We start from the raw sequence: 19,172 nt of genomic DNA, 5'->3' as shown, positions 1-19,172 counted from the left end.
CTTATCTGAATTGAGACGAGCTGCTCCGTACCTCTCCAAGCTTTGCGCGACCTCCCAGTCAGTCAGACGCAGTCAGACGCGCTGTCACTCCTGTTAGCAATGTAGCTAGGCTCAGTATGGCCAATGGTATTTTTTGGGGCTGTAGTTAGATGCGACCAAACTCTTCTGCGTTTTTCCAGTTTACATAGGTTTATATGACCAGTGATATGAAACAAGTTCAGTTACACAAATTGAAACGTAGCGATTTTCTATGCTATGGAAAGTCCGCACTATAATGACAGGCGTACTAACACCTTCTGCGCACTTCGGCAGCGCATTGATATCTGAGCTCCGTATCAATGCGCTGCCGAAGCACGCAGAAGGTGTTAGTACGCCTGTCATTATAGTGCGGACTTTCCATAGCATAGAAAATCGCTACGTTTCAATTTGTGTAACTGAACTTGTTTCATGTCACTGGTCATATAAACCTATGTAAACAGGAAAAACGCGGAAGAGTTTGGTCGCATCTAACTACAGCCCCAAAAAATACCATTGGTCATACTGAGCCTAGCTACATTGCCAACAGGAGTGACAGCGTGTCTGACTGCGTCTGACTGACTGGGAGGTCGCACAAAGCTCGGAGAGGTACGGAGCAGCTCGTCTCAATTCAGATAAGAGCATATTTCATTATGGAAGTACGGTGGACTGTTCCTTTAAAGGCAGAATATTATAAATAGCTCATTGTTTTGTTTGTGTTTGTTTTGTTTCTGAAAATTCATCTTAAAGCATATTATTCAGTAACAAAGCATTTCGTTTGACGGAGAAGACCACTTCCTCCAGCTGTGTACGAATCTCATCTGATCATATACTCCCATTGACACTCGGCCCACTTAAGGCTTTATCCTTCCTTCTTCTCTTGTTCTTCTGCACTCCTCCTCTGATCCCTCCATTCTGGAGCTGTCACAGTCAGAAGTACCCCAGTGACAAGCACTCGCCTGCAGCTGACAGAATGGCAAGGCTTAATTTCAGACCTTCCCATTTCAGTCCCTCAGTCACACCATTCCTCTCGTGGTGTTTCTCTGTTACTCATGGTCCTCCCAGCAGCAGTTAGAAAAAATAAATTATGGTTGGTGTCAACAGACGAAGAGCAGAGGAAGTTGTGTTATTTACACTTTGACGGTTTGGTCAGACTGAGCTTGTTATTCAGGACAGTCAAGGACAAACATGCTGTGACTCCAAAGGCAGCCGATCCGGTGTCATACAGTGTACACTGTGAAGACGGTTATGTTGAGTTAGGAAACAGTTATATAAATAGATAGCTTTTTCATGGAAAGAAAATCAAATTAAATTGTACGTAAATAAAACTAAATCAGGTAGAGAAATGTGGAAATAAACAGTATGTGTGTTTCTATGTGCATTGGTCTCTGTATGTTTCTCAGGTTCTCTCTTATCATGCCTCCGCTGCTGAGGAGGAGACGCGGGCGCTCGAGGTAACTGCGGTAAATTACAATTTATTTATTTATCATTTCCTTTTACCTTTTATCACCCATCACTTTTTAAACAAACCAAGCAGTAAAATCTCAGCATTTATACATCAGAAATGCAAACATCCTGATGATTATCACCAGAAATGTATTCAGACATTAATAAGTAGCGCAGTATTCCCAGATCAGTCATCCTAATATTGTTAGTGTTGCCAGGCAAACAAACCTCACCCAGCAGCACTTATTTTATACCTATATGTTGATAATGGTGATTGTAGACAATTTCCGGATGTGGGTGGAGCACAGAAGTACGGCAGGCGGTTGTTTGCTTCGGAGTTATTTTTTTTATTTCTGCTTTTCAGCACAAACTCAAACACACACTCATACACACAGACTATTATCAAGTTGTCTGTGCCGATCTCCCCTCCTCTCTCTCCATTTATAGGGCGCCGTCACTGTAAGAGACACACAAACGCACGTTAATTGACAACAGGTGTAGCGATACGAACACTCACTTTCCCTGACTCCTCCCTCCATTCACAGACTGACGCTCGGCCACGCCCCTGCTGCCACAGTAATATTTCTCAATCATCAGCTGTCAAGTTATAGTCCTGTGAAAATCCATGGCCTTGAATTTGACATTTCAAAGTCATTCAAGGTCAACGGTCATGGTGGCAACTGAAAGCCCATAAGGGGCTTCTTATATGTTGATAATGGTAAACATCTGGCTATCATGAACCATTTTAAAGTTATAGCCCTTTGAAAACCCATGACCTTCAGTTTGACCTTTCATGGTCACTCAAGGTCAAAGATCATGGTGCCAAATGAAAGGCCATATGGGAGGTCCTATATGCTCATAATAGTAAACATCTGTCTTTCAGCAACCATTTTTGAATTATAATGGAAAATATGTTATTTTGACCGAAAGGTTGACCTTTTCGGTGACCCTGACCTGATTTACCCCCAAAATTTAATCAGGTAATCTACGGACCATTGCCCACCTACCCTGCAAATTTGAAGTCAATCGGTGCAACCGTCTAGACGCTAGATTGTTAACAGACAGACAAATAAACAAACCGCACTGATTACAATACCTCGCCCCGCTTACTCCGTCACGGGCGAGGTAAAAAAAAAAATCATTTTCATGTCTTTACTTTTAAAAACTCAGCTAACCATCCAGCCATCAAAAGTATCACATAACTGAAAATAAAAAATTTTCCTTCTAATGCCTAATAACACTACTGCTTGAGAATGGCATTTTCTGCAATTTCATAACAAAGCCTCATTTCTGATGGCCTGAGGTCAATTTGAAAAATCACTGAGAGGCACGGGACTCTCAACTCACAGATTACTTCAGAGTCGAACCAGCACCAGTCTCCCAAAGTAAAGCCTGGGAGACTGGATCTGCACAGCTTGTGTCCTACAGGGAACTGTTGAAAATGAAATGCTTTTGCATTATTTTCTGCTGGAGCAGTGATCCATTCCAGAAAGCCAGTTAGCCTAATAATGTCAGCTGAGAGTCAGCAAAATCCATCCAAATCCAAGAGTTAGATGAAATGAAGATCAGTTACCTTGATCATTTATGTTCTAAAACTAACCTGCAAAATGCTGGGTTTAAAAATAAAAATAAATAAATAAAAAGCCTGAACCTGTCAGCAATATTTAACATGCAGAGAATACGAGGATAGGTTTAAACAAGTCATGCAATTAATATATTTGACTCTGTGCATGTATGTAAATTTTGTGCAGCCCTTTTTTTTTTTTTTTACTCCACATGTTGTAGCTTGGCGGCACGGTGGTGTAGTGGTTAGCACTGTCGCCTCACAGCAAGAAGGTCCGGGTTCGAGCCCCGTGGCCGACGAGGGCCTTTCTGTGTGGAGTTTGCATGTTCTCCCCGTGTCCGTGTGGGTTTCTTCCGGGTGCTCCGGTTTCCTCCACAGTCCAAAGACATGCAGGTTAGGTTAACTGGTGACTCTAAATTGAGCGTAGGTGTGAATGTGAGTGTGAATGGTTGTCTGTGTCTATGTGTCAGCCCTGTGATGACCTGGCGACTTGTCCAGGGTGTACCCCACCTTTCGCCCGTAGTCAGCTGGGATAGGCTCCAGCTTGCCTGCGACCCTGTAGAACAGGATAAAGCGGCTACAGATGATGGATGGAACACTGCTGGCTTTAGTTACATTTTAATAGCTGTTAAACATATTTGTATTTATAAAATGAGGCAAAAGTCATCTATTGGTGATTTTTGCTGCTTTCTACTATGTTTTACAGGAATATTGAACACAAATAATTGGCTACAGAACATTATAATGTTAAGCATCAACTCTCAGCAGCTCATTGTCATTATCCCTTCTTTCGCTGTGGTCACAGCCATTATTTCATCTCATCTCATTATCTCTAGCCGCTTTATCCTGTTCTACAGGGTCGCAGGCAAGCTGGAGCCTATCCCAGCTGACTATGGGCGAAAGGCGGGGTACACCCTGGACAGGTCACCAGGTCATCACAGGGCCGACACATAGACACAGACAACCATTCACACTCACATTCACACCTACGGTCAGTTTAGAGTCACCAGTTAACCTAACCTGCATGTCTTTGGACTGTGGGGGAAACCGGAGCACCCGGAGGAAACCCACGCGGACACGGGGAGAACATGCAAACTCCACACAGAAAGGCCCTCGTCAGCCACGGGGCTCGAACCCGGACCTTCTTGCTGTGAGGCGACAGCGCTAACCACTACACCACCGTGCCGCCCAGCCATTATTTATTTATTTCAAATAAAATAGAGTATATGTTATTAGTCTTCATAAGAAATCACAAAACCTTTTGTTCTGTGACTGAGACGAGCTTCAGGATTGACATGAATGTGCACAGTTATGACGCAGTACATTTTGACTAACAAATTGCAATCTGGATTTATCGACGTATCTACAGGCCTTAAATTTGGCTAATTCAATTCAGGACTTGTGATTGAGTTTAGGCTTTTTAAAACCCTCTTCCTGGAATGGACATCAGAATGCTCGAGTAAAATGTCAGTTAAAAGCATGATACAGTGTACCTACACTGATCACAGCTCATTGTTAATTAATGTCCCGTAAACAGAACGTTTGAGATTGAGAGTCTGTGTACAAAGGTTGTTTGTGTAACAGCGAAACTAATCTCAAATGAGATTGTGTGCTGGTAGCATCCCAAACTAAAAAAAAAAAAATATGTTCGTTGTGATGTGCTTTATTCTTACAAGCTTGCACATGTATGTATTTGTGTTTCTTCATGTACATTTTTTTTTGTCCAAAGGCAGCCACTGTTCCCTCAGCTCAGTCTCTGAGGCTGCTGGAGTTCACCTTCAGTGACTTTGACCTGTCTGATGCTGAGACCACCCAGGCCACTATCCGCATGTTTGTAGACCTCAAGCTTGTGCAGAACTTTCAGATGAAGTACAAGGTACGTGCTCACACAGCCCTTTAATGCAAACCATAGAATAAGTAACAAATAATGATAAATATACGAATATATCAATCGTACAAAAATTCAACACTTTGAGGAATCACCTTGTTAGTCATATTCAGATATGAACAATACATATCACTAGCACTTTAAATTATCCTGACGTCCTAAAGATGTAGTAGATTTAACAAGATGAAACTAGTTGACTGGGCATTTTCCAGTGTTGGGCATATCATGTATAATGTATTTTTTGTGGTCCAGTATCAAGAATGCTATCCAGTCATAAAATGTAAGTCCTGCAAAATACCTGCACCGGCTCAGAACAGAAAGTCCACGCTAAGTTTAAAAACATAAGCATCTCCTTTAATTTAGTTCATCATTGCCAGATGAAGTCCATACCCCTGGCTATCTGAGCATAGATACAGTAAAAACGGCTGTGTACTTGGCTCGAGAACAAACTCCTTTTATGGTGCTTGATGCCAGCAGAGACGGCATACAGATGGGGCACAAAGACAGGCTTTTTATTGATTTCCTAGGCAGCACTTACTCTGAGCTGTATGAGTGTAAGCAGGCACTCTTTAACCACTCTGGCATAGATTCCAGATCAATCACAAAAAACTCTGCCAGCTGTGACTGACCACCTACTGAGAGCCAACAAAACCGTGTAGTTTACATACACTACCGTTCAAAAGTTTGGGGTCACCTTGAAATGTCCTTATTTTTGAAAGAAAAGCACTGTTCTTTTCAATGAAGATCACTTTAAACTAATCAGAAATCCACTCTATACATTGCTAATGTGGTAAATGACTATTCTAGCTGGTTTTTGGTGCAATATCTCCATAGGTGTATAGAGGCCCATTTCCAGCAACTCTCACTCCAGTGTTCTAATGGTACAATGTGTTTGCTCATTGCCTCAGAAGGCTAATGGAGGATTAGAAAACCCTTGTACAATCATGTTAGCACAGCTGAAAACAGTTGAGCTCTTTAGAGAAGCTATAAAACTGACCTTCCTTTGAGCAGATTGAGTTTCTGGAGCATCACATTTGTGGGGTCGATTAAATGCTCAAAATGGCCAGAAAAATGTCTCGACTATATTTTCTATTCATTTTACAACTTATGGTGGTAAATAAAAGTGTGACTTTTCATGGAAAACACAAAATTGTCTGGGTGACCCCAAACTTTTGAACGGTAGTGTACACCAACTGATCCAAGAACTATGCACAATTACTGACATTTTACTGAGGCGCTGAAATTAACAGCAAGGAACTGTTTTGTCTGCACTGTTCTTTTATTTTGGATTTTCTTCCACATTTTCTCTCTAATTTGGTCACCTGCCAGTTCCCACCCACCAACCAGCTCTCTGTTATCACACAACAATTATACCATCATATGACAACTACCAACTGGGGAGGGTGAACACTAAAGGCCAATTTATGCTGACAACGCAGTCCTCGCAGATGGTGTCGCAGATAGCGTCTGTGTAGCCCCCCCCCCCCCTTCACAGACGCTCTGCGTGCACCTCCCAAAAATTGTGACCACCGCAGAAGCCTCGCAGACAGCGTCGCAGACAAGAGGGCTCTGATTGGTCCACTCTGCATCCGCTGTATACACACTTCCGCTTCCTTACTTTCCCGGTTTGGTTTGTTTTCACTACCGCCATTTTTAAAAACACGAGCGAAGATGGAGCAGCACGAAGAGCGGTTGATCGAGGAAGCGAGGAAGTACGTACATCTATACGACTCCAGTTCTAGTCATTATAAGTAACCAGAGGATAAACACTCCACTAACCACACCCACCAACTACTCCTAGCGATTTCGTGACTTCGCGCCCCCTTGTGTTGTGGCGGTGAATAACATCGCGCACGCCTATTACTCCCCGCTCAACGATAAATTACAACTGTCTGCGAAAAGCTATCTGCGAAAGCCTCGTCTCAAGAGCATGCAGAGGCCCTTACACAGCCTTCATCTGAGACATGTAAAAGCCAGCCAGCTGCATCTTTTCAAACTGCTGCTCATGCTGGGTCACACAGGGTGGCATAACACACTCAGAGGAAAATGCTGTCTGCCCCCTTCTGCATACATGAACTCACAGACACATGCTTGGATAATGTCATTGTGATTTACAGATGAAAGAACATAAAGAAAGTTGACCTCTACTTGGGGGATATTGTTGAGTGATGGAAGGAGCACTTTGATGGATGTGCCCTCCCTTCAGGAAGCAGTGCCAGAAATTTCTGGTGTTTTGGAATGCACCTCTATGGCTGAAGTTAAATGGAAGTTAGAAACATAGGGTGGCAGCAAGGCTGCAGGGATGAATGAGATTTGAGGCCTTGGGCAGTGATTTGAGACTGGCAATATAGGATAGTGATTGCTATTTTTATCCCTCACTGGCCGAAAGGCCCAAAGGGGGATTATGTCGTGGCGATTTCTGCCCATCCATCCGTCCGTCCCGGGAAGGGTGCTCACCTTCTGACATCAACTCCTCTCACAATTTTTGGACGAATTTCTCAAAGCCCGGCAAAAGGCCATGTTATATGACGGTAATACGCATATTGCGATTTAATTTCGTTTGTGAAAATTTTACCAGTTTTTGATCCTTGATTAAATAACTTGTACTTTGACAATTTCATGAGGGTGTATGTTCTTCTGAAATCAACTCCTCTCACAATTTGTGGAGGAATTTCACCAAACTTGACAAAAGGCTTTGTTATATGACCGTTATACACATATTGAAATTTCGTTTAATTTGAGCAGAGTTTACCAGAGTTATGCCCTTGATTATTAACAAACTTGTACTCTGCCAATTTCATCAAGGTGTGCTTGCTTTCTGAAATCAACTTCCCTCACAATTTTTATTATCCCCCGCTGGCCAAAAGGCCCGAAGGGGGATTATGTCGTGGCGATGTCTGTCCTGAAGGGTACTCACCTTCTGAAATCAACTCCTCTCACAGTTTATCAAGGAATTTCACAAAACTTGACAGGATTCTTTATTATATGTCGGTAATACACATATTGCAATTTTGTTCAATTCAGTCGCATTTTACCAGAGTTATGGCAGAGTTGCCAGCGGGGGATATTGTGCTCTCAGAGCACTCTTGTTAAGAGAGGTTTTTCAGTCCCTGGTCTCCCAGGATGCTGAAGAGATTTGTCTGATAATTGAACCCAGGATTCAGGAGCAATACTGTGGGATCAGCCAGGCCATGGAACAGTGGGCCACTCGACATGTTTTGTGGATTTGGATCTCGTGATTTGATATTTGTTGTGGGAGGCACTGTGGGAGGATGGGATATCTGGGTTGCTATTTTGTGCATTCACATCTCTTTATGAATTCAGTGAGAATTATGTCCACATTCTTAGGAGACAAAACCATTTAGGAGGGTTGTTGGACACCAGGGGTCCATACTCCTGTATGTAGTTTTCATCGCTTGGATATCAAAACCCAGCCAAGGTTGGAGAGGCGTCCAGTATATGAGGTTAAAGGTAACATCACTGTTATTTGCAGATAATGTTCTTTTGGCACTATCCAGAGAAAAACCCCGAAATGGACTTGAACACACTGAACTTCTTGCTGCTGAATGTAATGTGGGTGGGATAAGCATCAGCTCCAAATCTCCAATCTCCAAGTCCACCAGAAGCCTACCTTGTCTATCCTCCTGTATATAGGTTTCCTAAATTGGATATCAAGGCACAGCCAAAGTTGGAATGGTGTCCAGTATGGGAGTCACTGTTATTTGCAGATGATGTGCTCTTGGCCCCAATCTGAAGAGGACCCCTGACCTGCATTAGAACTTCTTACTTGAATGTAATATGGATGAGAATCAGCACCTCCAAGTCTGAGGCCATGGTTCTGTCCTGGCAAGTAAAATGCTCCCTCAAATGAAGGGAGAGACCTTGATCCTGCTGGAAGAGTTTAAGCATATTGGCATCCTATTCATGTGATGGAAAAAGAAAGGATGAGTTGAGGTGGTTTGGGCACTTTATAAAGATACTCTATGGCTGCTAGCGATGTATTAGGCCCCAGGGCAGACCCAGGAGTGTATAGCTGGAATTCTTCCGTATCACAGTTGGCTTGGGAAAGTTGTGGAATCACCAGTGGGAGCTTAAATCTGTGGTCAGAGATAAAGAACCCTGGACTGACCTTATCCTTTTGCCACTATGATCCTCACCAGGAAAAGCACAAGGAAAATGAAAGAATGGATTTATTCCTTTTGCTATGAACCTAAGGCATGTCACAGAATACCGTATACATCCAACACTTTGCTTTTAGCTTTACAGCTAGTCAGGTATCTACCAATATTGGGCTTCATGAAAGATTATCAAATATTTAACAAAATTAGATTTTAAGGGCTACTCTACAAGATTGTGTAAACATTAGTAAAGTGTGGTGAAAAGTTCTTGAGTTGATGGCACAACTGTTTACTTCATTTATCTGGAAAAACAAGACTAAATAAATCTCATCTCATTATCTGTAGCTGCTTTATCCTTCTACAGGGTCGCAGGCAAGCTGGAGCCTATCCCAGCTGACTACGGGCGAAAGGCGGGGTACACCCTGGACAAGTCGCCAGGTCATCACAGGGCTGACACGTAGACACAGACAACCATTCACACTCACATTCACACCTACGGTCAACTTAGAGTCACCAGTTAACCTAACCTGCATGTCTTTGGACTGTGGGGGAAACCAGAGCACCCGGAGGAAACCCATGCGGACACGGGGAGAACATGCAAACTCCACACAGAAAGGCCCTCGCCAGCCACGGGGCTCGAACCCGGACCTTCTTGCTGTGAGGCGACAGCGCTAACCACTACACCACCGTGCCGCCGACTAAATAAATATTACATTTATTAATATATTTATAAGATTAGGAGGGGAAAAAACCCACATGTACTTGCACGTGTTTAGTAATCAAACTCCACTGCTCCACTAACAGCATTTTAATCTAGTTGGATGTCTGTACAACAAATGCACCAGTCATAAACTAAAGCACAAGTAAAAGCTTGAAATGGTTAAAGGTCACTCATATAACAATCGACAGACACATAAATATGTAACCAAAGAACATTCATGACCTTTAAACCTTTCTAATCCTAAATTTTCTGTAGAAATAACACATATTAAATACTAACACATATTAAATTAATAAACTCAGGATATATTACCTGTTGTCTGCTTTGTTTTCTCAAAGTAATAGTTAATTAATACTAAAAGGAGGTAACCCAATCTGTTGTGAAATACATCCATGTTTGTACTTTGGTTCTATTTTGGCTACTTTCTCGAATTGTCCTTCAGGGTTAAGACAAGCACATGATGATGTATGAAGGAAACGTAATTTAATTTGCAATTTTCTTGACAATTGAATTATAAGAACGGGTAAATTAAATTTGTCTTATTCCATCAAGGATGCACACGTGATCCAAGATCTGTTGCCACCATTTTTTGTTACTGTGAATTTTTATTCTTTTTTTTTTCTTTTGCGTTTGGGTTCTGTTTACAGAGCCTGTGTCAGTGGATCCTGAGTGTGAAGAAGAACTACAGAAAGACTGTGGCCTACCATAACTGGCGACACGCCTTCAACACGTCTCAGTGCATGTTTGCCATACTCAAATCTGGGAGATTACAGGTCAGTGCAGCTAACTGATGACCCAAACAAAAGGCCACAGGTAATTTCATACCGAAGTTTAGAGTCGCATGAAACAAAGCAGTTACCATGTCTGACATGTATTAACATGAGTGTTTATTTATACAACCCCGATTCCAAAAAAGGTAGGGCAAAGTACAAATTGTAAATAAAAACAGAATGCAATAATTTACAAATCTCAAAAACTGATATTGTATTCACAGTAGAACATAGACAACATATCAAATGTCGAAAGTGAGACATTTTGAAATTTCATGCCAAATATTGGCTCATTTGAAATTTCATGACAGCAACACATCTCAAAAAAGTTGGGACAGGGGCAATAAGAGGCTGGAAAAGTTAAAGGTACAAAAAAGGAACAGCTGGAGGACCAAATTGCAACTCATTAGGTCAACTGGCAATAGGTCATTAACATGACTGGGTATAAAAAGAGCATCTTGGAGTGGCAGCGGCTCTCAGAAGTAAAGATGGGAAGAGGATCACCAATCCCCCTAATTCTGTGCCGACAAATAGTGGAGCAATATCAGAAAGGAGCTCGACAGTGTAAAATTGCAAAGAGTTTGAACATATCATCATCTACAGTGCATAATATCATCAAAAGATTCAGAGAATCTGGAAGAATCTCTGTGCATAAGGGTCAAGGCCGGAAAACCATACCAGGTGCCCGTGATCTTCGGGCCCTTAGACGGCACTGCATCACATACAGGCATGCTTCTGTATTGGAAATCACAAAATGGGCTCAGGAATATCTCCAGAGAACATTATCTGTGAACACAATTTACCGTGCCATCCGCCGTTGCCAGCTAAAACTCTATAGTTCAAAGAAGAAGCCGTATCTAAACATGATCCAGAAGCACAGACGTCTTCTCTGGGCCAAGGCTCATTTAAAATGGACTGTGGCAAAGTGGAAAACTGTTCTGTGGTCAGACGAATCAAAATTTGAAGTTCTTTATGGAAATCAGGGACGCCGTGCCATTCGGACTAAAGAGGAGAAGGACAACCCAAGTTGTTATCAGCGCTCAGTTCAGAAGCCTGCATCTCTGATGGTATGGGGTTGCATTAGTGCATGTGGCATGGGCAGCTTACACATCTGGAAAGACACCATCAATGCTGAAAGGTGTATCCAGGTTCTAGAGCAACATATGCTCCCATCCAGACGACGTCTCTTTCAGGGAAGACCTTGCATTTTCCAACATGACAATGCCAAACCACATACTGCATCAATTACAGCATCATGGCTGCGTAAAAGAAGGGTCCGGGTACTGAACTGGCCAGCCTGCAGTCCAGATCTTTCACCCATAGAAAACATTTGGCGCATCATAAAACGGAAGATACGACAAAAAAGACCTAAGACAGTTGAGCAACTAGAATCCTACATTAGACAAGAATGGGTTAACATTCCTGTCCCTAAACTTGAGCAACTTGTCTCCTCAGTCCCCAGACGTTTACAGACTGTTGTAAAGAGAAAAGGGGATGTCTCACAGTGGTAAACATGGCCTTGTCCCAACCTTTTTGAGATGTGTTGTTGTCATGAAATTTAAAATCACCTAATTTTTCTCTTTAAATGATACATTTTCTCAGTTTAAACATTTGATCTGTCATCTATGTTCTGTTCTGAATAAAATATGGAATTTTGAAACTTCCACATCATCGCATTACATTTTTATTAGTGTGCTTGAAAAAGCACACTATTGTTCTTCTTAAGTTTTATTTTTACACCATTCCTAAGTTTTTTATTTTTACACAAGCTGGAGCCTATCCCAGCTGACTACGGGCGAAAGGCGGGGTACACCCTGGACAAGTCGCCAGGTCATCACAGGGCTGACACATAGACACAGACAACCATTCACACTCACATTCACACCTACGGTCAATTTAGAGTCACCAGTTAACCTAACCTGCATGTCTTTGGACTGTGGGGGAAACCGGAGCACCCGGAGGAAACCCACGCGGACACGGGGAGAACATGCAAACTCCGCACAGAAAGGCCCTCGCCGGCCACGGGGCTCGAACCCAGACCTTCTTGCTGTGAGGCAACAGCGCTAACCACTACACCACCGTGCCGCCCCCACAAATTATTAAATATATCATATATAATTTTTAAAAAAGAAATAATGGAAAAGATCACAATTTATGTTCATTTCAACCATGTTTACTAATTTAGGCAATAATTAATTAAATTTAGACCTTAGGAAAAAGTCCCTACTGTTTTACAGGAAAAAGCTGATCACATGACCAGATAAAGTAATTATTCTATTTTAAAACTGACAGAACCATCTAAGTGATTTGGAGATACTGGCCCTGATGATTGCAACTCTGTGTCATGATTTGGACCATAGAGGTGTCAACAACTCTTACATCAAGAGGTATGTTTGTGTTATTTTTACTAATGTAAAGGAATGGAAATTCTGTGTGTTGCTTAAAGGTAGACTGCCTTTCAGATTTTTCAAGTGTAGGTAATAAAATAATTTTCCCCGACACCTAATTATTTTTGTTCAGTGGACCGAAAGCTACTGAATTCAAATCACAGACTTCCAGTTTTATTATTGTTATTTTTAAATAGAACAGTTAATGAATTTAGGGTCGCATGGCCCTAAATTCTCCACTTTTTTTTTTGTGTGTGTCACTGTGACGCAATACAAGAGACTACATCATGCATCACGTGGTGGGCTTTCCCTGTTCACGCAAGGCATTGTGGGATACAAATTTGAAACAGAAGAGAACAATGGAGGATGTGAGTGTGCGAATGAAATGCAAAAGACCGACTACAGTAACAGAAAGCGAGAAGAAAAGACATTATGTTGCGAAAGAAAGGAAACGCAGGACCAAACTAATAAATATCGGCGGTCAGCGAGCACCTCGGTGTGATCAGCTGTTCATTTAGCGACAGAATGATGGAACTGTCAGTGAAGCCATCAAAGGTAAACCTGTACATGGCAGTAATGCAACACTGGATGCCAGCTGTCGTAAAATCCTAAAGATGAAGAAGACGACGACGACTAAGGTAAGCGTGCGCATGCGCACACGGACTTCCTCTGTCTGCTTGACTGCGTAAAGCGAGCGATTTCATACACATTGTTTGCTAGGGAATCCCCTCAAATTAAATAACTTCCCAGCCACAGAATGGCCTGGTTTTTTTTGTTTGTTTGGTTGGTTTTTTTTAGATATTAAATTTCACTGATTTTATGAAATTGAAAGGCCGTCTACTTTTAAGTAGTTCACTTGGGGGGGTGGAACAGAAACAACACAGGAAAGACAGAAGAAGAAAGCACTCTGACTGTTCATTATGTCGATAGGAGTGACCATCCTCTAGCTCAGCTCTACTGCCACTCCATTATGGAGCACCACCACTTCAACCAGTGCCTCATGATCCTCAACAGTCCAGTAAGTAGAACTTCTAAAGTGTTTTGAGAAAAGTTTCAATAAATAAATAAAATGTATTTATTCATCAAATGCTTCTATCCAAAGTTAATACTGTACAAATATGAACTCGGTTCGTCATTGCGGAACATTTATTTTAGGTGCATTATGGACCATGAGACTGAGACATTCTCTACTGACATGATAGACATGTATTTTTAAAATTTTTGCCTTAGACTTGACAAGTCTCTGAAACTGTACTGTAACGCCACTCTCCAAAAAGATATTCCCTCACTTCGTGTTTTGATGACAGTGGTAGAGAGTGCTGCTGAACACATCAGTCCAAAATCTCCCTTAGATTTTGAATCGGGTTGAGATCTGGTGACTGTGAAGACTATAGAATTAGTGAGCTCTCATGCCCTGTGGATTGATGGACCACTCCCATCAGAATAGAAATGTTTACTTATAGGATAAAGGTAATTAACAAGAATTACTTAACAATGCCTAAAAGAGGGCAGCACGGTGGTGTAGTGGTTAGCGCTGTCGCCTCACAGCAAGAAGGTCCGGGTTCGAGCCCCGTGGCCGGCGAGGGCTTTTCTGTGTGGAGTTTGCATGTTCTCCCCGTGTCCGCGTGGGTTTGTTCCGGTTTCCCCCACAGTCCAAAGACATGCAGGTTAGGTTAACTGGTGACTCTAAATTGACTGTAGGTGTGAATGTGAGTGTGAATGGTTGTCTGTGTCTATGTGTCAGCCCTGTGATGACCTGGCGACTTGTCCAGGGTGTACCCCACCTTTTGCCCATAGTCAGCTGGGATAGGCTCCAGCTTGTCTGCGACCCTGTAGAAGGATAAAGCGGCTAGAGATAATGAGATGAGATGCCTAAAAGAACCACCATTTTAATTTAACACTTGTTTGTATTTTTGTGCAGTAATTGACCTAAAGATAAGGCCAGGTGATATCTCATCTCATTATCTCTAGCCGCTTTATCCTTCTACAGGGTCGCAGGCAAGCTGGAGCCTATCCCAGCTGACTACGGGCGAAAGGCGGGGTACACCCTGGACAAGTCGCCAGGTCATCACAGGGCTGACACATAGACACAGACAACCATTCACACTCACATTCACACCTACGGTCAATTTTTTAGAGTCACCAGTTAACCTAACCTGCATGTCTTTGGACTGTGGGGGAAACCGGAGCACCCGGAGGAAACCCACGCGGACACGGGGAGAACATGCAAACTCCACACAGAAAGGCCCTCCCCGGCCCCGGGGCTCGAACCCAGGACCTTCTTGCTGTGAGGCGACAGCGCTAACCACTACACCACCGTGCCGCCCCGCCAGGTGATATAAACCTGATAAAGATGAAAAGTACACACAGTCATAGTCATTCAGATAAATTCAGTTGAAGGGGAAAAAGTGAGCTTTTTCTAATTTTTTTTTAAAACTATTTTATTAGGATAGCAAATGTAAAGATCTTTATTTTTAACTAGAGCAGCGGCTACAGTTATCAACAGTCCATAATTATCGACACCTTTTCAGATTTACCAATAAAAAACAATTTTACAAAGGTGAGTTTCAGTTACAACAGTTATTATTGGTTAATTAATTAAACCCCTCTCGCCCTTTGATATTGTCGTCTGATGACACAGCTCACTACCTGAGATGGAATTTTTTTTTAGCACGATCAGCAATTTGAGGAAAACCCGGACGTTATCATCGCAGGTACCGTAAGCATGGTGGAAATATCATGGACATGTTTTTACTTATCAAATTCACCGATATTTCATGATCTCCTTGTCAAAACTTAATTTGTTTCTTACTCTTTCGTTTGACAGTCGCCATTTTGTATCTAAACGTGCGTTTGAGAATCACGTGAGGTGTCGATAATAGTGATCACTTTCACCGGTGTCCATCATTATCGACACCCTGTAGAATTAAGGGACATTTACAACTGTTATGGATCAATCTTTGTGTAACATTGTTGAAGTAGATGAAGTACTTTACAAAAATAAAAGTGCTGTGATTTATAATAATTTTTTTCTGATCCATAATAGAATGGAATGTTTATAGAGTATTTGGAATCCGATTGCAGTAAATAGAATTAGACCGGAATTAAATTCCTAGCCTATAACAAATTACATGCTTGAAATATTCAGATTTTTCTATTCCATTCAGAAAATATTTTTTGCAGTTTGCTATAAATATCTACCATATATTACAATATCAGTAGACATTTTATATTTTTTAGATGTAAATTTAAAATCTCAATTTTAAAAAAATCAACCTTTGACCTGGATTTCCATGCGGTTACAATGTCAGTTGCCTGTTGACATTTATCGGTAAACTACAAAACCAGAAATTAATACAAACAACAACGAATAATTAACAAGATGTGATCTACGAAAATACTTAGAAAGTGGAACAAAAAGATTTTCTGACAGGTTAAACATTATCACTTCATTTATTTACAAACATTAGAATTACTTCCTCATTTATGTAAGCACGGACATCAGTATATTTATATAAAAGATATTTTGTACTAAATATTCGTCTATGTAGAACATATTTTAAATAAAAACTATGGTTTGTTAACTTAATACCACATACCAGTTTTTTTTTTTTGTTTGTAAATAATCATCTGGATGTCAGTAATTGTGGAATGGTGTCACGTGATCTGATACACTAAGTAATCGGGAATCAACTAATTTTTTTTTTTCCAGTGGAAGTTTGAGTAACTATTCAGTCACAATTTACATATTGAAAGTCTTTTCTACTTTTGCAATGGCCAAAAGATCGTTAAGGTGTCGATAATTGTAGCCGCCGCTCTAGTAAACTTGCTCTTATCAGGAAGCATGAAGACCTTAATGGCTTATCATTATAGATTTACTGAAGCAGTCTGTCAGGGTTGTGTTGGTACTTGCTTTGTTTGAGTTGCCTTTATGGTTTGACATTCTGTGGAATTAGTATTCCAAGGTCCTATCTAGGTTAAAGCAGATACGCAGAACCTTTATTTTTAAATACATTTCTGAGTGGATAGTATCTCCATCCTTAACTCTTGTATGCTGCATAAATGGGAATTATATATATATATATATATATATATATATATATATATATATATATATATATATATATATCGTCTTGTCTCGTCTCGTCTTCTTCCGCTTATCCGGGACCGGGTCGCGGAGGCAGCAGTCTAAGCACGGAAGCCCAAACTTCCCTTTCCCCAGACACCTCAGCCAGCTCCTCGGGAAGAACACCGAGGCGTTCCCAGGCCAGCCGAGAGACATAGTCCCTCCAGCGTGTCCTGGGTCTTCCCCGGGGCTTCTTCCCAGGGGGACATGCCTGGAACACCTCCCCAGGGAGGCGTCCAGGAGGCATCCGAAAGAGATGCCCGAGCCACCTCAGCTGATTCCTCTCGATGTGGAGGAGCAGTGGCTCTACTCCGAGCTCCTCCCGAGTGACTGTGCTTCTCACCCTATCTCTAAGGGAGCGCCCAGCCACCCTGCGAAGGAAACTCATTTCGGCCGCTTGTATCCGCGATCTTGTTCTTTCGGTCATTACCCAAAGCTCATGACCATAGGTGAGAGTCGGAACGTAGATCGACCGGTAAATTGAGAGCTTCGCCTTTTGGCTCAGCTCCTTCTTCACCACGACGGACCGGTAAAGCGACCGCATCACTGCGGAGGCTGCACCGATCCGCCTGTCGATCTCACGTTCCATCCTTCCCTCACTCGTGAACAAGATCCCGAGATACTTAAACTCCTCCACTTGAGGCAGGACTTCTCCACCAACCTGGAGAGGGCAAGCCACCCTTTTCCGGTCGAGAACCATGGCCTCGGACTTGGAGGTGCTGATTCTCATCCCAGCCGCTTCACACTCGACTGCAAACCGCCCCAGTGCATGCTGAAGGTCCTGGTTTGAAGAAGCCAACAGGACAACATCATCTGCAAAAAGCAGAGATGAAGTCCTGTGGTTCCCAAACAGGATTCCTTCCAGCCCCTGGCTGCGCCTAGAAATTCTGTCCATAAAAATTATGAACAGAACCGGTGACAAAGGGCAGCCCTGCCGGAGTCCAACATGCACTGGGAACAGGTCTGACTTACTGCCGGCAATGTGAACCAGACTCCTGCTCCATTCGTACAGGGACCGGACAGCCCTTAGCAAAGAGCCCCGAACCCCATACTCCCGAAGCACCCCCCACAGAATACCACGGGGGACACGGTCGAATGCCTTCTCCAGATCCACAAAGCACATGTGGACTGGTTGGGCAAACTCCCATGAACCCTCGAGCACCCTATGAAGGGTATAGAGCTGGTCCAGTGTTCCGCGACCAGGATGAAAACCGCATTGTTCCTCCTGGATCCGAGGTTCGACTATTGGTCTAATTCTCCTCTCCAGTACCCTAGAGTAAACTTTCCCTGGGAGGCTGAGAAGTGTGATTCCCCTATAATTGGAGCACACTCTCCGGTCCCCTTTCTTAAAAAGAGGGACCACCACCCCAGTCTGCCACTCCAGAGGCACTGTCCCCGACCGCCACGCGATGTTGCAGAGGCGTGTCAACCAAGACAGCCCCACAACATCCAGAGACTTGAAATACTCAGGGCGGATCTCATCCACCCCCGGTGCCTTGCCACCGAGGAGCTTGCAAACCACCTCAGTGACTTCGGCTTGGGTAATGGACGAGTCCACCTCTGAGTCATCAGCCTCAGTCTCCTCAGTGGAAGACATGACGGTGGGATTGAGGAGATCCTCAAAGTATTCCTTCCACCGCCCGACAATGTCCCCAGTCGAGGTCAACAGCTCCCCACCCGCACTGTAAACAGTGTTGGCAGAGTACTGCTTCCCCCTGCTGAGGCGCCGGACAGTTTGCCAGAATTTCTTCGAGGCCGACCGATAGTCCTTCTCCATGGCCTCCCCGAACTCCTCCCAGTTCTGAGTTTTTGCCTCCGCAACTGCCCGAGCTGCAGCACGCCTGGCCTGCTGATACCCGTCAGCTGCCTCAGGAGTCCCGGAGGTCAACATGGCCCGATAGGACTCCTTCAGCTTGACGGCATCCCTTACTTCCGGTGTCCACCACCAGGTTCGAGGATTGCCGCCACGACAGGCACCGGAGACCTTGCGGCCACAGCTGCGTCCACAATGGAGGTAGAGAACATGGTCCACTCAGACTCAATGTCCCCCGCCTCCCTCGGAAGCTGGGAAAAGCTCTCCCGGAGGTGGGAGTTAAAGACCTCCCCAACAGAGTGCTCGGCCAGACATTCCCAGCAG

The 19,172-nt window shown here is 43.1% G+C and overlaps 1 protein-coding gene across 4 annotated transcripts in view; it reads left to right on the top strand.

The window, feature by feature from the left end:
* Window positions 1-19,172, top strand: part of pde5ab (phosphodiesterase 5A, cGMP-specific, b) — a 133,440-nt gene that overhangs the window by 101,396 nt on the left and 12,872 nt on the right. For 3 of the 4 annotated variants that reach the window (XM_060933485.1, XM_060933468.1, XM_060933493.1), the window contains exons 11-15: window positions 1,419-1,478; window positions 4,755-4,901; window positions 10,400-10,525; window positions 12,815-12,909; window positions 13,840-13,927. In XM_060933485.1, the coding sequence (XP_060789468.1) occupies window positions 1,419-1,478; window positions 4,755-4,901; window positions 10,400-10,525; window positions 12,815-12,909; window positions 13,840-13,927 (516 nt within the window). The remainder of the gene's footprint in view (window positions 1-1,418; window positions 1,479-4,754; window positions 4,902-10,399; window positions 10,526-12,814; window positions 12,910-13,839; window positions 13,928-19,172) is intronic. The other variant, XM_060933478.1, reaches the window with a different exon arrangement.

Source organism: Neoarius graeffei, chromosome 1 (assembly GCF_027579695.1).
Source record: "Neoarius graeffei isolate fNeoGra1 chromosome 1, fNeoGra1.pri, whole genome shotgun sequence".
NCBI lineage: Eukaryota > Metazoa > Chordata > Actinopteri > Siluriformes > Ariidae > Neoarius > Neoarius graeffei.
This window is presented reverse-complemented; position numbering and strand designations above follow the sequence as displayed.